The 24,083-nt window shown below is 41.6% G+C and overlaps 1 protein-coding gene across 18 annotated transcripts in view; it reads right to left on the bottom strand.

Moving 5' to 3' along the window:
• Positions 1–24,083, bottom strand: part of ablim2 (actin binding LIM protein family, member 2) — a 76,473-nt gene that overhangs the window by 30,426 nt on the left and 21,964 nt on the right. For all 18 annotated transcript variants that reach the window (XM_069518318.1, XM_069518323.1, XM_069518328.1 and 15 more), the window contains exons 2-6: positions 17,208–17,372; positions 6,359–6,542; positions 3,966–4,078; positions 3,538–3,664; positions 2,553–2,646 (exon numbers count right to left, since the gene is read on the bottom strand). In XM_069518318.1, coding sequence (XP_069374419.1) covers positions 2,553–2,646; positions 3,538–3,664; positions 3,966–4,078; positions 6,359–6,542; positions 17,208–17,372 — 683 coding nt within the window. The remainder of the gene's footprint in view (positions 1–2,552; positions 2,647–3,537; positions 3,665–3,965; positions 4,079–6,358; positions 6,543–17,207; positions 17,373–24,083) is intronic.

Genomic DNA, 24,083 nt, shown 5'->3' with positions numbered 1-24,083 from the left:
AAATGGCCTCTAAAGCCAATACGCTGAGACAACTGTGTGCGATGGCAAATAACAAGATGCTAAAGAACCAGACCTGTTGTCAGAGTCTCTCAGAGGAGCTGCGCTACAGAAATGATGATTGAACAGTTTCACTTTTATCATTTGATATTAACTAAACATTGGGTTTTGCTTGGTTAGTTAAGCTTCTGTCCTCCATCAACAGAACATGTTGTAACCGGTTTGATTGTCACTGTGTAAGCTGTCACACTGGCCTATACAATAATACCAATACAATAAATCTTTTAATACTTAATACAAGATCAGTGCTTGTTTTCAGGAACACACCTTAACACGATAGGTAATGGATGTGGATGATGTCATTGTCAGACACACACATACACACACAGAGAAACATGCTCTCATTCCATCTCTTATGTTTCTGCCGCTCTCCAGATACTGGAACCCGATAGGTGTTTATGAAAGGCAGGAATGTGAGAGTCCGTCGTGTGATGAAGGAAAAGAGAGGAAGTGAGAGAGACGGATTGTTGTTTGTCCCTTTAAGCTTGCCCTGTTGTTCCCAGGTCACGGCGAGAGCTACCAAGCCACCCCCTTCCTTCATCTAAAAGCTTTCTTCCTCTCCTCCTCCTCGCATCCTTTGCTCCGCCCAAGGAGAGTATCCCATGTCAGTTCCCTCCATCACTGCAGAACAACAGGCTGCTTCACCTGCCTCACTCAGTCTCAGCCGACACTCCGATGTCGATCTCTCAGCCTCCTTCCTGCTGTAATATCAGACTGACCACTTTGGAGGATTTAGTTTCTGGTGCTTCTGGTTTGTGTTGTGTATCTAATATTTGGTCTCCACTTGATACTCCTGTATGTTAGTGTCTGTATGTTTCTGATTCCAATGTTTTCCAAATACAGCTCTTCCTCTTCCTTTAATAAAATGTATCAATAACAGATAGCAACACATAATGGCTACACCACAAATGAACCATGGAACTGGAGAGAAATGCATTTCTTCCATTTCAAATCCACTGTTTTATCTTTCCTCCCCTTTTTTCAGTGTTGAAAAAGGGGAAATAAGGGGAAATAAAAAAATCGTTCTATCTCAGCCACTGATATGACAAACCTCATGACAGTTTCATCTGTGAAATCCTGCTCAGCACCGAACTCCATCAGTGTCCAGACACACTCCTGCTGAGAGGAAGCTGAGGAATCACTGTCTCTCAACATTATAAAATTTAAAAAAACATCAATAGTAAAACAATGAAAGAAATCCACAGCAGTAGGTGAGTGACTTCATTATATGAGGGCTTAAAGTGAACACATCTGACAAGTCACTTCTCTTTCTCTTTCGTCATGATATACTTGTTTTTTTTTTAACCATCGTCAAAGAGTTGTTGAATTAATCGGAAAATTCAAAACATGGCATTGCCAAGAGCTTGGTCTCAAACAAAAAGTACCAAAAATTAGATCCAAGATATGAATATAATTCCTAGGATGAGTTCAAACCAAGCATCAAACAGCTGAATAACCTCACCCCAAAGTCAGGTGTTTGGCCCCATTGTGCAGTCTGCTGGATTAAATGATGTTGCTCCGATGCAGCTACAGCACCAGCATGACTTTTCACTCGACTGTTTGCTCGCCCATATGCCTTCTTACAAGGTGTGTTTATACTGAAGCTTCCTCGCTCTCTTCCATACACTGCTCAAAGGCACACACACCGAATCAGGTCATACATGCACACACACATGACCTAACGACAGCCACGACCTGGGGATGACGTGTCTTGTTCTTTCTAACACCTCCGTAATGGCACGTTTATTTCCTCTAGGTAGAACATTGGACACGATTATTTCAAGAGGAGGAGGTGTGTAACACGTTTTGTATTCTCTGGAGCCGGAGCCTCTTTACATTTATGGCAGGGACAGAACTGCAATAGCAGACTGGTACCTAAACGTGAGCGACAATGTAAGGATGGCCTGCCTGAGGGAGGGGACAAAGAGAGGTACAGTGTGTGTTCACTAGAGAGCGAGGTCAAATGCAGAGCAGAGAAAGATTGTGCTGAATAGCTAAGCAGGGCCAACACTGGAGCAGATCCCGGCTGGCTGGCTGGCTCTGCCCTGTGGACCCACACACTGTAGAGGACAGGAAGCCGCCCTGTGCACTCTCGCCTTTCACACTCATGGAAGACTTTCCCTACTGATGATGTCAGTGTTTGAAAGATTCTACAGTTACACATGACAAGGAAGTGGTCTCAGATTTGTGCATAGAGGGGTTCATCTCTCATGTACAGTATCTGCATTAGCAGGATATAAGACCTGGTGACATTTTAAAGACAGCTTTGGTCAAATGGAGGACATTTTGGTATTATTAGTAAAATAAATTGCTGGATCCTACACTTACCATGATAATATCCATGAATCTATCATTACTCCATTCATTCACCTGTGTCCCAGGTTCTAATTCTACACCTCATCTGCTCGTCCATCTGCAGAGACCGTCCTGGATCTGTTTGAGGCACACCATGCTAATTAACAGCCAGGCAAGTAAAATGTCTTCGGTGCAGTTACCTCCAGGACTTTTCCAGTGATGTAATTCTTGCAGCTCTCACACTGGATGCCGAACATGGCGTGGTAGTCCATCTCACAGTAGGGGATGCCATCCCTGAAAGGACGAGCCGAGGGTGAGACACAGATCAGAGACAGGACAAAGACTGTGGCCATTTTACAGCAAATACAGTATAAGATCTGTAGGGCACAAGATTTCGTACACTTATCATTAATATTTAATATATTTCATTGAACTGTGAGAGAGTACACAATTCTGATTTTTTTTCTGAAACTGTGGTTATGGAGCAACCTTAGCATTAATTTGGAATCATGTCTCTGCCCACTTGGGGAATTTTACCCTTGTTTTTTTATCCTCTCTCTATATATAGAGGCATTGACTGTTGAAGCAAAGCATATTAACAACTAGTGGAACAACCTTTCCAATATCAGTCTACATTAGTATCGGGCCAATCACGGGGCCTGTGTGTGAGAGAGCTGTGGTTTCACACACGCACTGCAACCATGAACTTTTCTTGACACTAAACACAAATTCTGGAATTGGTTAAAACATTTAACAGACACACATTACGCAGATGTTACCCTGGCAGCTCCCTCATGAAAAGTCCAACTGAGCCGATGTGTGAATAAAGCTGGCATTGTTCGCTGTGCATTGATGATGTTTGTGTGATTTTTCTGCTGAGCGCTGCACCAAGGCGCCACAACTCTCCTACACCACACAGTATTTCAGTTTCTCAGGACATTGTTTATTTGTGAAAATACCTACAATAAGATAGAGGGTGTACAGCTTCAGATATTTGTTTTCTTTTTTTCATTTTTGCGTCTGTCAAGTGTTAGAAATGTCACCAACACACTGGCTGGAGAAACTGCAGACTCTCACTTGGACGTCTGTGGTTACACTTACAGATCCACTGGAGTTTAGGGTATTTCAGAACGTAGCTTATTATAATGTGCTATATAAATAAACTTATTTGCATAGCTGACTTACTTGCTGATGTACTCTGCATTGAGCACCTTGTTGCAGACTTTACACTTGAAGCAGCCCAGGTGCCAGTGCTTTTCCAGTGCTACGAGAGACTGTTCGTTCTTAAACTCCTTCCCACAGCCGCAGCAATCTACACACGGGACAGACAGATGAAGGAGACAAGATGTGATAAGAAATGATACTGAAGATGATTTTCTCTGAATGCAGTGGTTTCCTCAACACTACTTTGATTTAAATGAGTAACAGAATCAAAAGAATATTGTTTTAGTATCCTGAGAAAGAAAGGGCGAATTTAAGGAATGGAACAGAAAATTAAAAAAAGTAATATTGAAAAACACAGTTTGCAAGTAAAGAAAGTCTACTTGGCATGGTTTCTGTTTTAAAAAAAAGACTAAACAGGGAACAGACAGGGACATAAACAGAGTACTGACTGTGGACAGCCTGTATGGGTGCAGGGCTGTTGGCAGGGAGAGGCTGGGTACACTTTTGGCAGATACACTCCTTCCCGTTAAATGTCACTCGGTCGCCAGCCGGGAATGGCTGTCTGCAAAAAAAAAAAAAAGAAAACAGATAGAACATCAGATGAGGTCTCTGAATGATTTGGTTCGTCCAAAGGGTTCAGTTTTCCCAAAAGTTTTATTGTGAGCCTCAGAAACGAGACTCAGGGCGTCACAGGACATAAAACACTGCTTAATTAATAACTAACCAAACACCCTTCAGAGACAAATACCATCATAACACTTGAGAGACATTACAAACACAGTGAGGAAATGTTAATGTCTCCTGGCTGTGCACTCTGCTTAAACACAGAGTGGAGTGTAAAAGGACTAATGATTCCCTGGCAGAGGGAGACTCTAACTGGCTGCCACCTGCAACTTCCCACAGCTCTGAAATGTGATATGAGAGCTGCAGTCACACTGTCACAGCCAGCTTCTGAGGGAGGAATGCATCCAGGCAAACTGGGAGAGGCAGGATTATAGGTTATTCATGCAACAGTTTATTTTTTAGGGTTGAGATGTTGATGTTGCACAGCTTGGCCTGTATGTAGTGTCCCTGTTAATTTGCACCAGCAGACATAAATCTCCATCCCCCACATGAGGCAGTTTGTTGGGTAATGGTTTTATTTTTTTGAGAGACATCTTGTTTCTATGCTATCTAACCTAATATCTAGGTATTTGTAATAATGTACAGTATGAAGTGTATTTCCACAGAAAGCAGGCTTCAGTTGAGGAACATCACTGCCTCGTCTGTGGTAGCAAAGATGACAAACAATATGACTACGTCCCCCCATGTGATCCAGATCGGATTGTTCAATGACATAGAATCCGATATTTTCAAATCAGTTTTCATATGTGGTTCTAAATCAGATACACATCCGATTTTTTGAAATGCGACCTCAGTCTGAACAGCCATGTGACCCGTATCAGAATTCAATGTGACTTTGAAGTCACTCTAGATCGACATTCCTCAACATTTTGTGCTTTTTATTCTTCCGAACACGCTGTTTAGGGGGCGGGTATTCTCATTTTCACATTATTATCATTACACTATGTGTGCACAGGTTATTTTTTCACAGTGTACTCAGGCGTTAGCATGGAGAAAAATCCTAAATCAAAAGAAACACACACACCCAGACGGAGACACACAAAGAAACCCAGACTAATGGTGAGAAACAGACAGATTTGATGGAATTATTGATGATCAGCTGATGTCCCATCTCCATCAGCATTTCCTCTGCCTCTGCTCCATTTTTGTATTCCTCACAGTGTTTGGCCGTCACAAAAGCCGTGTTTGTTTAAAGGAGGTGTTCAGATGTTTGCCGATCACATTGCAAACCTCAAATGCCACGCTGGAACATTCTGATCTCAGGCATGGGGATCACCGCGGTATGATAGGACGAACCCACACACACACACACACACACAAAACACTTGCTATGGGTATGTTCTACGTGGCCACACTGAATGACCACACACTTAAAATTCCTGCCTAAGAGAGGCTCCCATTACCTTTCTAGTGCACACACACATAGAGCGCAGTCAGTAGAAGCATGCACATGGATAGAAACAGGTGAAGATGACTGGATGACTTTTACTGACCTGTGCCTTCATAAGCTTCACTATATTTAAACATGTATGTGTTATAGCTCTATGTACTTATAAATTACCCCTATACAAGCTGCTATGCTGCCGATAATGAAGCTGATGAAGGTACATGAGTTTTGAGAATAGTTAGTGTGGCTGTTTCTATCGTACATGACATATAATGTAGGATTTAAATGTGTTGTGAGACCTGTAAAGCCCTGAAGACACTATAAATCTATGAAACAAGTGCTCTGCATGAATAATGAATAGTGTTATCTTGTCAGAATCTGGGTTTCAGACATTCCAACAAGCACTTTGGAAACACATGAATGCTTCTGCAAAGCACCGACACATCATTGAATGAGAATGGCACTCACACAGGGTGCATTGCTAAAGCCCAGCAGTCAATCAAGCAGCACCAAATTTCATAAATGTATAGATATCAGTTCCCTACGTGTCGAAAGGTCGAAATGTTGAAAAATGCCTTTAGCAATTTCAAAGAAAGTTTAAAATTGTGCTGTTTATCAAGTGTTTGTCATTCTCTGCTCATAAAGAAGATTTGAAAACCATAATAATAATAATTAAAATCATAATCTGACATTTGTCATGTAGTATTGATAGCAACTGTTTACGGGGAGTTTTAGGGGAAATAAAACATCTGGAGGGAGATCTCAAATGCTCAGTAATAGAGCAGAGAGATGGATGACAGATCTGTCACATCCAAAGTTCAGGGCTCTTACTTGCAGGAGGCGCAGACAAAGCAGCGGGGGTGGTAGGTCTTGCCCAGAGCGGACACCACTTCCCCCTCGATGAAGTCCTGGCAGCCGAAGCAGCGAGTCCCGTACAGTCGCTGGTAGTCCAGGGTACAGATGTATTCACCCTGCCGCACGAAGAAGCCTCCCTGGGCCAGCTCGCATCCACACACTGGGTGGTCACATAGGGAGAGGAGAAACAAAGACAAAGGGACAAAGGTTATAAATTTGACCACACTCATATCAAAAATATATCTACATTTCATTGTATCAATTGCAGCAAATTGAAAAGGACAGGCAACAGCTTTGGTATTATCTTTATTCTAGTTCTGTCTCTTTTTAATTCAGCTTCATTACCACTCGTACAGTTTCTCTTTTTACCCACACTGCCTGTTGTGAGATGCATAAATGAGATCTTCACATCAATATCCCAACACTATTCATGGCTATGTCATATATTTGTATATGTGTGTTTTATTTTTATGTTCCTTATATAGTTCAACATTTGGGAAATATGCTTTCTGTCCTTTCAATATGATGCTATATAGCCAGGAGATGGTTAGCTTGGTTTAGGATTAAGAATGGAGGCAGCTGATCTGACTCGGTCCAAAGGCAACAAAATCTACCTACCAGCAACTCTTGAAACTATTTAACACATCTTGTTTGTAAAAAAGCAGCAAACAAAATTGTCCAACACATAACCCCCCAAAACGCAACTGTACATTTTGCATGTATCTGTACTTCACCAAGTAGTTTAAATCACTTTTCACTTTTTCTCCACGACATATATCAGCAAATATCTCCACTACACATTACAATGTTTACATTCATAGGAGGTATTTAGTAGAAAGAGGTGCATATGTATTGTATTGTAACAAGATTTATGTGATGTAGAGATCTGGAATTTATTATTGGCAAAGAAAACATATACGAATATTTTCCTTTCATAAGATTTGATAACACTTGAAATAACACTGTGTTTGTAAATTTATGAATATCACAAAGGTCAATATCTTACATTTTACAGCCTATTATAGTCAAATTTGAATGTTTTATCAAATAGTCTGCTATTACTATCAACATCCACTCATCTGTCAACTACATCAGAATCACACAAAACACATTAACAGAAGAAAACCTGCACATAGTCATTCATTTGGAAGTAAAAAGGAGCGGGGGCTTTGTTTTCCTCACGCAATAACATCACACAGAGAATTATTAGCATGTGTACAGGCCGCGGAGTGGCTGTTTGTCCAGCTAGAACAATGTGTGACAGGAACTCCAAATCGTCCCTCTCCTGAACACACAATGATCACACGCCGTAACCACGGCAACTGCATGACATCACACAGCGGCCACACCCTTCGGTGGAAACCTCACTCTGTTTTTCCACTCCTTTAACAAAAACAACACCCCTCCTTTCTTTTCCCTCCATTCTTTCTCTCCTGGAAAAAAAAAAAAAAACGCCGGGAAAGATAAATGAGAGATGTTTGCGCTCGTCCCCTGGGACTGCTCAGTGAACTTTTGACACACACATACACACACACCGTCTCCAACTAAGAAGGATGTGTGAAAGTACAAGATAAGACAGATATGAGACGGATGAGATCACACACACACACACACACACACACACACCACATGTGCTTTAGAGGACACATACTGAACATCCTTACTAGAATGCGAGAAGGTATGAGGTGACAAAATGTGAATGACATAACACACGCTGTCCAGAATGGGGTCAGACACACCCAAACACACCTGCTGCAGTGCCAGTGGGTTTCCCTGTTCTCATAAAGGCCTGAATGTAATAAATGTATAATTAAAGCTAAACCAGGAAACCAGAACCACAACCTAAAACTAATTTCAATCCACTGAAACCAGTGAGAGACCAATCCAGCTTGTGTACGGCTCATACAGTAACCAGGCAAATATCAAATAAGACAAGACAAGATATCGATGTTGGTGATACTGAGCCGCACAAATAGCAACGCAACTTCTATATATATCACATACACTTCACCACAGCCACGCTGTAGCTGCTGTGAGAGGCTCCTCTGAAGAAAAACTGTGTGGAGTCACAGCCACTACTTCTCAGAAATCTCAAATGTAATATGGTTCACCATTGGTCATTAAAAACATATATTGATTGTGATAAATCTGTGCCTTTACTTTGATGGGATTAAGGACAAATCCTGAAATTGGGCTTAAACCCTGTGGGTTCTGCAGCTTTTCATTTCCACCAGCAATTTCCTGCTGAGACACTGCACATCTACTGAATGCATAGTGTGGGATAAAGCTTATGTCTACAGAGATTACAGGGAATTTAAAAGTGACAGAAAATGTCCACTGGCATATTAAATGCAAGGTTTACTATATCTGTGATGCTCTTCTCTGGTCTAAATTCCCATACACGAAAGTGAAAATTCAGCATTTCACTTTTTCCGACTGGTTGCATAACAGTCCAACTCTCCCATCCTTTCATCAACTTGTGAAAACTTTGAACGCCATGTTGGATAGATAACCTTTGTCCCCGGTTGGGCGCCACTTGACTTTTTTTTCTTCCAGGGGTTACGGCATGCTAATAAAACAACCACAACAATATAAGCAGGAACGTTTTCTCAGGAAAAGGACAACATACTTTCCAGGGGCTGCTACTGGCACCCTTGCATCCGGTTCAGATGTTTTGGCAACCTGTCTAGAATGAGATCATGTTCTGAGCACGATGGAGTAAACATTAGCAGATTTAAAAGCTAAGTGGATAGATGGACGGACAGAGGGACGGATGGCTGAGATACACTCAAAAAATTATCTTAATTGACTTAACATGTGTAACACTTTTGACAAACCTAAGACTTGATGTGCACTTACACTGAAACACCTGAAAATTAGACGTGTCATGAGGACCTGAGACTTAATTTACATGAACTGACCTGGACGCCTTAAGAACAGACCTATTATTGTATCACTGGACTTGGTTCAGATGACTTGAGACTACCAAGGCTTACTCTGACAAGCTTTCAACTTTATGTGAGACTCGTCCCAAAAGAATTAATACGCTGTGGCAGAGATAAATAAAGGAGTGGAAGTTTGGAGACAGAAATCCTCAGCCGGAGTCCTGAGTGCAGGTTCCCATCAGCTCGTCTTTCAGTCCTGTATATTTATACATGTGCTGCCAGTTGGCTCATATACTCCTCTCCTTACTGTATTATAAGTTATAGTTCCTTCGGTAGTTAAATAGTGGATCCACATGAGCTAAAGCTGCAGCTATCGTTTATGGACCACCAGAACACATTACCTACATTTAAACCTAAACATTTAATATCATTATTTTTATGTGCAGTACAGCAGTATGGTGCATATTCTGCAGACGAGTGAGAGGACGGCAAACTAGCATCTTATGCCGATCAGGGAGCGTGTTTGTCTGAGTGCATTATATAAGTGAGAGGAAGACAGAGGATGCTCTTTTCAACTCGTCCTTCATCACTAATGGAAACCGTCAAATTGGTCTTCCTCTCATCCCCTAATCCCTCGTTCATGTGGGAAAAGGAAAGGAGCGGTTGGAGAAACGGAGCAGAGCCGGATGGAGTCGAATAAATTGAGTTTAATCGAGAGAGTGAAGTTCACTGTCATATATACTCTTACAGAAACAAGAGCTCTTAAAGAAACGTCAGAATAACCGAGACAATTCTTTACTCAAATATAAAACTTTTTTTTTTAGCTCTCTGGAGTGTATCATAGCTTCTTCTAAAGAAATCCAGTTATCCAAAAAGAATAAATTATAGCTAAAACTACCTACATCCTCTCCTTTTTTTTAACATTAACCAGCAAAAGACTAGTTAGACTAACTAGCTTCCTTTTAAAGGTTAATTGTGTTAGATTTATGTGAAAGGGATCTACTGGCAGGAATTTAATAGATAGATGGATAGATAAATAGATAGATAGATAGATAGATAGATAGATAGATAGATAGATAGATAGGAAATTCAAGATCTATATAAAATAGATAGAGAATATAAAATAATCCTAGTTTTACTAGTGAATAATCATCTAATTTGTATGAATTGTTGTTTTCTTTACCCTAACATGGGCCCTTTATGTTTAAACACTATATATGACTCAGCATTAAACCCAGTTCCAAGCAAAACTCACAGTCACATTCTAAGCAGCAATTTCATCATTTTGAAACCATTCCGTCTCCATGACAACAGTGGGTGTTTGTGTTCACCCCGCACTCGGGCCTCGGCAGATGAGATCATGACGCAGCCAATTAGTCGTTTTGTCCCGAGACTCTGAGAACAGAATGTGTCGGGCTACACGCCTGCAGCAAGAAAAAACCTTAAACCACAAGAGGGTTTAACATCATGCAGTCTGGGTGGGTGGCTTTAGGGTGTGCGTATAAATTTGGGTTTTTAGTGGAGGGGGGGGGGGGTTCTTTGAGGGCAGTAATATCCTGTGATTTTCCGCAACAACATGACCCAGCAAGTTTTTGATGTAGCTTCAGCACCAGGAAAGTTCATGTCAATGCCACTTTAACATAACTGCAGGTGCCTCTCAGGTCGCCCCTGTAAAGTAGCATTCAGCAGTGGGACCATGATTGCAACATTTTCCAAGGCTGGAAGCCAGATTGCTTCACAGAAAACTGATTGCTTCCATCTCTGAGGGGCTTATCTCATGCACTATGAAGCCACTTACATAATATGCGTGTACTCACAGAGCCTCTCATTGAAATCTGCTCCGTCCACAATGGAGGATGCATTCCGTGATTCCTTGAATTCAACATGCAGAGTGAATGAGGGGGTTTACTGTACATGCTTGAACGGCCGTGCAACAGAATCGCCCTGTTGTGATTTGTAAATAAAATATGGTGCAGCTGTTTTACTCCCTTGCAAACAAGATCTAAAGAGGAAAGGGAGTCAGTGCTTTGAAAATGATACAAGAAATCTATGTGGTAACAAACCAAATCTTGCACCATGGTTGCCTGGTAACATTGTGAAATTGTAAAATCGGGAAAAAGATAATTGGGAGGTGCAGAAGGAATTTTAAACAAATCTGCTGCGGTTTTTTTTTTCAACACCAGACCTGGATCAAGTCAAGAAACAGCTGCCTGAAAGACTCAATTAGATTCCAGGAAAACCAAGATTTAAGAAAGGTATCCTGCTCATAATTCCTGAAATCTTTGTCTTTTTGCAATCTTTGTTGTCTTTTATTCTGTCTTTAGTCTATCACTGCACTGTTGGACTGGAACCAACTCAACAGTCCATCTCAGAAAACCATGTCCAACAGAATGCTGATTCTTTGCTGTTTGTTGGATGTTTGACCTTTGCTGTTTAAATGTTTTTTAAAGTATTCATTTTGTAAAAAAAAGCATATATTTCTAAAAAATAAGATTGAAAGACCAAAAAAATGTTCAAACTAGAATGGCATTTATTAGAGTAAATACTTCTGTCAAGATCCAACAGTCCCCTTATGGGACCATATTAATCTGCACCAAATTGCAGAAATGCTTGGTATCTGTGGTTTATTCACAAAAATCAATGAAAATGTTGAAAAATGCTCCTGAACCTGATCCACATTAAAATTAAAGGTGTCTTCCCTAAACCATACCGCATCCTTCCACCCAATTTCATCCATCCAGAACTTGTTGAGTAACAAACAAACAAAATGCAGATGAAAACATAAAACTCCTAATCCCTCTGGGGACTCATACAGTATTGCCTTGTCTGTGTGCGTGAGTGTGATTGCATGCATGCGTGCGTGTAGGTGCAGACTGCTAAATCTAGTCCTGCACTGAGGAGAAAATAGGATACAGGAGTCTTGCAAATGAAATTAAATTGGTATGTCATGTAAGATAAATGTTATTTAGCCTAATCCAATTTAGCAGCCCTGATCCTGCTTTGGAGAACACACATGTGAGGAGGCCTTTCCAGTGTGTGTGTGTTTATGTGTGGACAGACAGACTTAGCAAATGTGTCCCACACACTACCCCCAACAAAGACAGAAAACTGTGACACAGCACATACAGTTTAGATGCTGTGTCCTTACATGAGCGTGACCTTGACTCTATATGTTTCACGTTAACTCGTCCTGTGCGTGCGTGAGCATGTGTGTGAGTGAGCAGGGTTAAATATACATGTGCTGTGAGCTTTCAGCTATGAATGTGTGACCTTGACTGCACCTCATGTTTTACGATGACTCACCATCCTTACGTGTGTGTGTGTGTGTGTGTGTGTGTGTGTGTGAGTTGTCATTAGTCTGATCTGTGACCTTGGCTGTACAGTTATAAGCCTGCTGGCATTGATGTGGGGCTGCACTTGAAAGACAAAATTCAAGGTTGATCCCTGTGTCAAACATAATGGATCCACAATGATCCACAGTCCCGCCACGCTGCACTAAACTGTGAGCAGTAATCTAATGAGGTAATAGGCAGGGGTGCTCTGTCTATTGTCTAAATCGCAGGGCTACACTTAGTCTCATAACGTTCTTGTCGCTGAGATCAACTGATGATTTTCAGAGAGAAGTGAATGTCAGTGAGGATCTGAGTGTATAACTAGTGTATGAACTGTGTCATGATATGTGCTGTGTATAAAGATTGCCTTTGAACTCCTATCAAATGTATGTGTGTGTGTGTGTGTGTGTGTCTGTCTGCATATAAGGTCAACACTCCTGGCTGAGCGACGACCGAACACACTCCCCGCCTTGCTCTGTTCTGCTCAGCTCGCTTCCAAGAAGGAGATGTTACAATAGCCAACACCCTGCTGAGAACATCACAACCATCTGCTATTATAACACCACCGGGCCGACCGACCATCAGGACGTCAACATGAGGCCACCAGCGTCTATTTACCGAGCCGACTTCCAGGAAGAAACGCACCGTGGCCAGGGGAAGTCGGACAAAAACAATGCAATCCATAAAACTGTCAGAACCTCAAAGGACGACTGTGTGAAACCGACGGAGCCGAAGCTGTAATGCAAACAACGCACAGTAAACTCTGTGTTACATTATCCTTAGGTTTCCTGACTGTAATGTGTAGCAGTTGACAAAATGATTCCAACTCAGGACAAGCTTTCAATCCCATCGCGTTGTTTTCATCGGCGAATGAATGCGAGCCATAGATGTTTAACGCTGGTATTGTTCAAGTCCATGTGATATAACAGACAGCTGAAAACTTGCACTTGACAAACAATGAGTAATGCACATTTTACCACAAGCCATTACATAATGATATCCAAGAATCTTGTCTTTACGCTTGTTCTGGTCTGGTGTAGGTGTTGGTTACAATGTGTGTGAGCAAAAGGGGGTTTGGTGTGTGTGTGTGTGTGTGTGTTAAGCATTTAGGCCCAGCGCACTACACCTACTGCACAAATAAATCTGTTCTTAGCTTTACAGAGGCGTGTGGAGCGCAGTAAAAGACGCCACTCCTGTGTTTGGGAGCGTGTTGTGTGCTGAAACGCTCGTGAATGTTAAAAGGAGCCAGAGTCCGACATCAGGAATCTTTCACCAATGCAGATCCACATTCATCGCTTTTCATGCAGGCTCGCAGACATTAGGGTGTGACAGCATATTTTCACTCTTGAGTATTCCCTGCTGGATTCAGATGCTTTTTGGATGATGTGATGGAGTTTCATGAAAGCAGAAACAGATTCGGGATTAAAGTCTGTCTGAGATGTTTTTCTCTCTTCGACTGATGGGGATGGAAGTGTCTGAGACGCAGACATAACAGGATATATAGAGAAGGGCACAGTTGGTACCTAAATAAAACACACTCCTCAACCACATGGCTTGGTGTTGATGGCAGCTACCAAGAAAACAGCAATTAGTGCTCATCACCTTCTGCAGCGCTTACAGCTGCAGTGTGGGGGTTTAATGTTTGTATGAAGCATGTTAGCACCAAAATAAAGTGGATCATAAAGGAATTGCAGTTTTTGAAAACAACACAAATAAGGATCTCATGTTCCTGGGCTACAAAACAGTCAACCAGATTCATCTGACTAGTTTGTCTGCTCAAATTTACTTTTATAATAACACAGCTTTAGTAAGTAAGTTAAGTCTTTAGTAATAGTTACAAAAAATATTCTTCTTTGGTAATACATACTTATAACTATTATTAACTTTAATTATCACTACAGGTCAGTACTGATATACTTTAAAGAGGTTAGGATGCTCTAACTGCTATTCCATTGTTAAAGTTAGGTCCTCCATTTTTCCTCCATTAAGTAAAGTAGGGGGGGCCATCTTCTTGTTTTTGCCCATGGCCCTCTAGCATGTTAATCCAGCCGTGCTGAAACAGCACAGTTGGCTGTACATGTCGAATCCACAAACACTGGGCCTGTGTTTACTATGAGCAACCCAGAGCTACCTTGACATGAAGCCAGTGTTAAAGAGGCTAACATTAACTCATATTAATCCAGTCCTCCTCTCTGCTCGGTGTTAATTACACATGGCTGATGGTTCCCCACTTCAGACCTGGCGCCGCTAGCCTACTGGCCAACACCCAGGCTGCTTGTAATTGGCGCTAATACAGCAGCAGAGTCAGGGGTCATGGTCTTGATCCTATTCCAGGTTAACTGCGATATCTTTCAGAGGTGAGGTGGCTCTCCATAGACTGTGTGTTTATGGTCTATAAATCAATAGAGGGAGATATTTCACCTAATTTTATTTTTCGGACGTCCTCTCTCCTCTTTGAGGTTCAGGTTTGATAACACCTATGACTTTCAGATCCCTGTCAGTCCACATCTGGAGGTTTTAGCAACAAACGACCGAAACCAAATCTCCACCCGACAGATGAAGTACTGAGATAATCAGCACATTTATTAGCCCGAATCAGTTGGAAATTCAATTCATGGTGTCATGCTGAGGAGTTTGGAAATGGAGGCATGGCCAGGCATTTTCTGTATCAGCTGTGTGAAGTGAGCAGGGCCCCGACATAGCTCTGAGTGTTTTGTCTGCATGGAATTAATACACCCTCCGAAAAGGCCTGACCATAAATTAGCCGGGCCCACTCTTCCTAATCAAGCATGTTTGAAAGCAAACTAAATCCTCCAGTGAAGAGAACATGCTCTCTGTCCCTTTAATCATGACCTCCAGTAATGGCAAAATAATGACTTTCAAGTAATAACATCAGATGAGTGTGTGTGTGTGTGTGTGTGTGTGTGAGACCCGAGGCATTTAATCATCCATATTTGTTTGTTCCCTTTTGAGGTTGAACAAAAAAAATTGCTGATGTAGCAACACACTGAGCTTAATTAATAATAGTGTCATTGCTTCATATCTGCACATTTATAAACCAAACCATCCTCAAAGTTTATTTTTCAATTAAGCAGTAAGTGCTGTGTCATTGTGTCATCATAAACATTAATTATTGTTTCAAGAACAAAACAAGTAGTGCTGTGTGTTGCTCCCTGACAGAGTGTTTTTCATATTGTAATTAAAAGTAACAGTAAGAGTAATCTTGATGTCACCATCTTCCCATATTAGTAACGGCCAAAACGAGCCAATAAACTCAAATTCTCCTTTAAGATTAGGCTCAAATAAACTGATCATTATTTGCAGCTGCCTAATCAGCATTGACACATCAGGGGTCTGCTCACACCCACATTCATGGAGTTATAGATGGAGGAGGGTGGGTGGGTTTGCTGAATGCACAGACAGGGAGTCTGCTGGTCAGCGTAAGATTCAAAGGCGATAAACTCCATAAGCTGCCGACACCGTAGCGACCCCGCCGGTAGCCCGGCAACCGGAGTGTGTGTTGACAACAACAGTGGTCTGACACAAGGCTTGTGCTGAGGGGTCCAGGCTGGGAGGAGCGCAAACACACACACACTGGTGTAAAGTACAGTCACAAGCAAAAAAAAAAAGAAGGTGCACCCGCACCCACCCACACATAGAACATACATCATAAATCAAGTATCTGACACACACACACACACGCACACACACACACACACACACACTATCTCTGTGATATAGAGAATAATCTACTTCTGCATTCGGAATGGGGCAGACTGGGATCGGATTGCCGACCTCCTGGTTAAAGGACGACTGCTCTAACCCATGAGCCACACCCACCCCTAATGTTCTCTTGTTATTGCTAATGACTAAAACCCTACAAAATGTTATCACTTCAACAATAACTTGAAAGTTTATGATAATAATAATAATATCAAATGTTTTACCTGTCTTATCCTACCTCAGCAGAACATAGTGGAACATGGCTCATGGGCTATAAATGCTTTCATGTGTTGAGATTTTACTCAAAATGGCCTTTAATAGTGACTTTCCCCCTTTTTTCTTTACTTTAACTTCACCATATTATTGCTTCTTTTGTTGATTTTTACAGGATCTTCTTCGAAAATCAAACATTCCTGCAGCATATTATTAGCTTTGCAGTATTTCTTCACAGAGAAGATTCTCATTGGTGCCACAGAAAAGCCACAGAAATCTCTTTTATCCTTTAAAAGGCCCATTACAGTATCTTCGACAAAGAACTCTTAACTATTGTCTCACCTAATCCTTATTAATACCTCCTCTTTTATAGTCAAGCTCAGCATTAACCTCTTAATTTAAAAAAATCGACATTGATCAACTGTTTATCCCAAATAGCTTTGTTGAGGTCTTTTCTATTTAATAAAGTCTAGATTTCCCTAAAAAATCCATGATTGTATTTTGGACAGATCACAAGTACAGAACAAAAGCCAGTTGCCAAATCTATAAAAAGGAATATACATTACTACATTTCCTGTTGGACATGCAAAAGAGGTCTACATTGTGTTCCTCTGATTAACCTCAGGTTGTAAGGGTGGAGTGAGTGCACAGGTGGAGGGTGAGATTAAATACCTTTACAGGCGAAGCACTTGATGTGGAAGTGTTTGTTCTGAACTCGCAGCGCCTCCCCTTTGCAGGGCTTCCCACAGTTCTGACAGGGGATAGGTCCCCCTCCTCCTCCGCCCTGCTTCAGCTTCTTCTGCTCCAGAGGGCTGTGGACAGCCTGCTGCTGAAACACTGCAGGAGACAGACAGAGAGAGGGAGATAACAAGTTTAGACTTCATTCCAGTATATAGTGGGAAGTGTATCGAGTGTGGAGACCCACAATGATGTGCACAGATATAGCACAACAGGAATAACAGACACACAATCTTAATTTTTGTGGTTTTGATGGGGAGTCCTAGGTTTACTGTACCACTACCATTGCTATTCTGGCCCCCTCATATCTCTGTGTTTGGAGGGCCATATAAAGACAAAGTGAGCGACTGTGGCTCTGTAGAGAGGGTCGACCACTAACCAGAAGGTCTGTGGTTCGATCTCCAGCTCTGTCTGCATTCCAAAGTGTCCTTGGGCAAGATCCTGACACCAAAATTGTCATGCCAACAGTGTATGAATGGCATTATAGAAAAAGTGCTGCATATTGATAAGAATGGTAAAGAACTACATAAATACATTTACCATTTGCATAAACTGAAGAGTACATAACAAGAGTACAGTGTGGATGGTACATTAAACACTATATAAATTAGCAATGAGATATGCAGGATCAAAAAGATATTCCAGCCAGAAAAGAGGTCACATTTCTGTTTGGCGCAAAAATATACATAAAGTAAAACAAAAAACTGCTTATGAATAGCTTTAATCCCAAAATATCTGCATCAATTCAGCAACAACTTTTTTATTCTTCAAGCTTCCACATCCAGCCTTTTACTGTGTCATGTGTCGTCATTGTAATTACACGTGCCTTTAATTCCAAAAATATCCCAGTCATCATTTAGAATGTCACATCACACAAGGATGTGAAACCAGTTTGGCACACTAAAATCCAAATGTTTTCTATATTTACAGGGACATTGTCTTACAATCCCTGCTGATGATGCTAATCACTGCGGGTTGCAGGAAAAATCTTTTGGTGCCCGAAATCCCAACAATGTCACCGAGTCCCCACAATGTCACACACATAGTAGAAAGCCTGACACTGGATGATCGTCATCACTTTGTCAGGATCCCAATCGTTTTCCACACAGGATGTACAAAACATCTACAAAGCACCTGCAATGGAAAGAGAGGCCAAACACACCATGTAAGAGCCTGACGTCTCCGTCCTAACAGTATCATCAGTACACCTTACCCTTTCATCTTAACCACGGCAGAATATTCTCACACGCTGATCAGCCTTTCAGTCCTGATCGGGGCATCAGCTGAATAAAAGTGCCCTTTGTGTTCTCAGGAAACATTCGTGTCATCAGACCGGTTTCATTGTGCCTCCTGGTTACCGGTAATTGGGCTTGGAAAGGGGAGTTCGTCAAATGAATTGATTTAGGAAAAGAGGCAGAGGGAGAAGGAAGCGTGGGGATAAAAGCTGTGAGCCAAACAGAGACGCTTTTGGGAGACTCACCAAGAACCTGTTTCTGGTGGGCATTAACCTTCTTTCAGGTTTGCTGAATTCAGTGGATGTTTATCGGGTGTTTTATTGGCACAATGTTTTGACTAAGATTTAGTAAAAGCTACAAAGCGTCTCTGTTTAGTTTTTGTTTCCCCGATGCAGGAAAATGAAAAACAGATTTAGACAACCAGATACTTTCTTCCATTGGAAGTGATAGGATCATTCATGGGACTAAGGAAAAATCAGCACTTAGTAGGGCATTTGTAAAAGTATCTGTACTTAAAAACACTTTTTGCGTGTGGACAAGAGGCTCCTTGTTGCTTCCTTGTTTCTCAGACTGACCACTTTCACCAATCAGAAGGGATAATGATTAAATAATGATAATGATAAAGAGCTTTTAATTTAAGTTGGATTTGACACATTTAACAATATAGTAAATAACTTTCAAAGTGCTGTAAATACAGAGCTGCATTAAACACAGAGGTACATGGTTAGTGTGGTTTAGCACTGGAGGGAGATGAATACAGCGAACCTTCCTCTGTCCAAAGACAAAAACATGTGCCAACCATTAGTCTCACAGAGCACTTTAGATGCTGGGGATATTATCCGTCTTTCTCTGCCTCTCTGTTATATCACACTTTGTCTGAACCTGCATCACATTTCTCAAAATCACATTTACACATTGGTGCTGGAACACGGAGCACAGTGGAAATTGAGTTACAGGCATCTGTCAGTATATTAGAGGGTGCACCTTTTTGTGCCTCCATGCCAGTGGCAGCCGTGGCTAGAGGCCTTATGTTTTCGGGCTGTCCATCCGTCCCATTCGGCTGCATGCAATTATTCAGCAACACTTTTGAGGGAAAACCCTTTAAATCTTGCACAAGCTTTCATTTGGACTCAAAGATGAACTGTCAAATGCCAAGGTCACTGTGACCACATGCTTTTGGCTTTTTGACCTCAAAACCACCTTAGGGGAAATCTTTGAATTTGGTAAAAACAATCACTTGACCTCAAGGATGAACTGATTAGATTTCGGTTGTTATTTATCTCAATACAGTGATAAGTTCCATTTCACCCAAAAAAATTACTTTCTGTGGACAAACATGGATGTAAACTGGGGTGGTTGGTGAGGGCATACAACCATGAGGTGGTAATTCTAGCTTGAATACAATAATATATGTTCACGTCTCCTTTCTCCCTTTCATACAAAGACATACTTGTATTTTCCTATTCGCGACCTGCTTGGCTTGGGGATACTTGACAGGAGAGAAGAAACAGCCACCACACTATGCAGATCTACAGCAGCAACACATTCTTCAGCAAGTTTTACAAGGCCCTCTCACCCACAGTGGGGAACAAAGACATTTTTCATCTTTGTAGAGTTTGCGACTGTGACTCCAAGACAAACACAGCCTCCCAAACCTTCTTAGATCTTTTTACAATGATAACCTGCTTTATTCTATTTATCTGGGCCTCATCCCAGAGAGTCAACAGTGCAATACCCAAATCTGATTTTATTCAAATAGATATCGAAAAAGTGGTCTCGGTGATACTGAACATTTGTGGGGTCGGCAAATGTAATAAAAATATAGAGCAAGGAAATTCTTTGTGGAGTCTTCTTTGGATAACGCTTAAATCCACAGAGGTGCTTTCATTCGGTCCATATGTCTCGCTTACAATCTGATCTCTGACTCAAAAATGTGCTGACTCCCAAATTGAATTAAAACAAGAATAGGGATTTTAGAGTGTGTTGCCTATGTTATGCTGTCGGTAGGAGGTGGGGCTTTATTGAAGCTACTGTTTTGAGCGTACATGTGGGCATGCTAACCAATAAAGACAAGAATTTAGGAGGGGAAAGACTTGCGCCCTCATAAAAAAGGGTCTGAGACTGGGTTGATTGCATCCATCTGGAAAAGACAACAGTCCAAATATGAGAAGGGGGGGAAGGCAGCAGGGATACGTAGTCACAGGGAGCCGGGAGGGTTTCTGCCTTCCGATCTGACCCAGCATGCAATTCTGCACCCTTGCACCTGTTGGGGGGGATCCTGTTCTTTACTTCCTCTCCGAACAGCAAATAGAAGAGGAGGGCGGGGGTGAGGAGGAGACAGGAGATGATCTTTTGGACCAGATGTAGTATCCAGCAAGTTGCTGCAGACAGTCAGACTGCCAGTGGTCTGTGATTAGGCTCCAATAAGCTGTCAGTGAGGGGGTGGTGAGAAGTTTATAGCTCATATGTTTAGCTTGCAAAATGAATGAGTGCTAAGTTTAATCTATGGCTAAATTGTTCCTCTTGTGTTCTTGTTAGGGTTCATGCCAGGGTACAAAAGTGTCCCTCAGAATACACTTGAATCACTTCCTCTTGTGCAGCCACAACCAAGTCACCTGTCGATACAAAAGTTTACACCTACTTATCAGGGCCACACTTTGCACCGACAGTAAAGTGGTCAAAGGTTGAGGACCCTGCTTTAACGTTTCTCTGCTCATAAATCTGAAGATAGGTTTGGAGGAAATCTGCAGTCAGGGCAAATAAGGGAGAAAAATGGGCAATTTAAGCGCTGGGTTTTCTATGATAAGGACAGAGAGTGACTGTTTTATGCTGTTGTGCATAGAAGCTTCAAGAGACTCCCGACTCCCCTCCCCTCTACTCTTGCCAGTGCCCTGTCTCCTCCAGTCCCAGTTGTCCATATCATCAATCAGCCTCTCTGGTGTATGTTCTCTGGCTGACGGCCACTACTGATGCCGCCGTCCCAGAGGTCGCAGCCAGGCAGGCAGCTATCTGAGCAATTCAACACTACATGTCTCTTAACACATACATTCACACTACTGGAAGCCTCTGGGAACACACGCTGACCATCAATGGACGTTTGCAGCGTACCGCCTGCACACATGCACCATACAACTGCCCAAACATAGGCATATAGCTACAAAACATGGATGTAGGGCATCTGTTGCTGATCCATCACGAAGGAGAACTCACACAGTTATCCAGTCACTTCTCATGCAGCGTCGCCAGGAGTAAATTAGAATGTACACATTCATTGTCTTGCTCAATGACACTAAGACTGAAATCATTATTGCTGCTGGAATTCATCAAAGCTCAAAGCAACAGTGGAGCAACAACTGAGTTAATGCTGCAACATGAAGAGGCTTTTAGGATTCACATTCATGTGATAAGGAGCACAAAAGCAACTTTATCTCAAATGTCTTTTCAAGAAGCCATGCTCCTGCACCTCCTTAAAATAGAGTGTTCCCTCAACTCACGGGATCCCATGGTGCTCTGCAGCATTCCTGGTGCGAACCATCTGCAGAGGCGGCAGGGGATCAAAATACTCGCATTACCACGGCAGGAGTACTTTGTGGTGGCCGAGCTATTGACCTTGGGGACTTTCACTGTCTTGCGAGTAAACACATGAGCATACTCCAAAAAATGTAAACAGAATGAAAATACACAGGTTCCTTCATGAGCTCTGTGGATAAGAGAATTGTTCAATAAAACATTTTAAAAAGGTTAAAAAGGATGATATATCTAGTCACAGAAGTTAGGCATAGACCTGCTTGGATAAGAGAACTTAACTGTCTATCTGAATGAGTTCCTGGCATTACCATTAAGGAAATCATTTTTTTAATTACTGATAAAGAATTGTGAATTGTTGATTCTTAATTGTTAAAGGTACAGTGTGTAGAGTTTAGTGAAATCTAGTGGTGAAATTGCATGTGGCAGCTGAATACCCCTCACCTCCCTCTTCCAAACATGACAGAGAACCTGTAGAAGCCTTCAGTTGAGAGGACCCCCTCAATGTAAATATAAAGTATTTAAATACAAAGGGCCCTTTCTAGTGTATAGAAAACAACAATTAATACAATTTTGATGAAACACACTCGTGAAAACACCAATAGGGTTATTTTCTATTCACTTTGTGCCAATAGATTCTTTTCTCCTAAATCTTAATCACACTCAACCTTTAAGCAGCTTAAACACGACTTCCAAAACCATGATACTTTGCGTTAGCCCTGAGGATAGTATAATCACATTGGCAAAATGTTTTTTGACTGTACAGAGGCCTTATTCTACAGCCTTGAGTTTAGATAATGTGATTAACAACATATGAAGAGTTTTTAAGCGCCTGCTGACACATGGCTTACCTTCTACATGGCCATTACTTCACTGCCTAGGAGTTTCCTCTCTGTCATCCCAATAGAAAACTAACTCTCTCGTTTGAAGCCAAGAAAAAGACAAGAAGTGAGCCTATGGGCCAAGTTCCCTGACTACAACTCCTTCGGTACAGACAGGAGCAGAGAAACAGCTAGTAGCTCAAATGAATGTACGTTTTTGACTATAGATATACTGTATGACTATAAATTCATACATACTAGACATTATGAGTTCAGTTTTTTCCTGCGCTCCTCAAAGGCCTGGCGTCCACCTGTGCAGTCACGCCTGCAACCTGACCTGAGCAGCATTTGATCTCTAACCTGAGGTCAAACATGACAGAAAGCTGACCTCCGACCTCCCTGGCAAATGACACCACTGCAACCTTGTTGGCTCGGCCCTTTTAAAGACAAGGAGAGGTGTAGTAAACCAGATTTGGACATTGACGATATCAGTTTTTTTTTATTGTTGCTGCTCCAGCTACCTAAACATGTTTTATTGTAGTAATGCTATTTATAATAAAGGCAACCAGAATAGAAACGAGAGCATCATTAAATCTGCCATAAATCTCAATAGTAGCCCAAAGCAAACAACAAGGGCAGCTAGTGTGCCGTCTTATGAATATGACCTTTGTGTGAAAATAATATACGAGTTTTGCCATTCCTGTGACAGATGAGCCAGTAAATATTTCTTCCGAGTGGACGACAATCACAACCAACAGATATGATCCCACGTGTTACTGCAACTGCCTGTACTGGAATGTAGTTGCCTCCTCAAGACAAAAACTCCATAAAGTTCAACCTGTGTAAAATTATACCTCTTTGCTATGTTCAACCTCCAATGGGATCCTGCACTAATTAACCACATGCATGCACATATAGTGTCCTGATACTGTGTAGTTGTCAACACTTGAAGAACACTCGTTTCTGTATGAGCATGGTCACATATCCATGCTCAAAGCCAAGTTAATAAAGGAAGAACTTCAGAGCCCTGACCTCAGCTGCATTCAACACCTATGGGGTGAATATGTGAGTAAACCTCTGCAGTGAGGTTACAAGTACTACTTATAGTATAAGTAATGGTACTGTGATAGCAAATAGACAGTATTCAAATAGGACAGCATCTGCAAACCACCTTTTGATTATTGGTTAATCTATCAATGACATTTTTCAAATATTAACTTAATTTAAAC

Source organism: Paralichthys olivaceus, chromosome 22 (assembly GCF_024713975.1).
Source record: "Paralichthys olivaceus isolate ysfri-2021 chromosome 22, ASM2471397v2, whole genome shotgun sequence".
Lineage (NCBI taxonomy): Eukaryota > Metazoa > Chordata > Actinopteri > Pleuronectiformes > Paralichthyidae > Paralichthys > Paralichthys olivaceus.
Note: the sequence above shows the minus strand (reverse complement) of the source record. Positions and strands in the feature narration are given on the sequence as shown.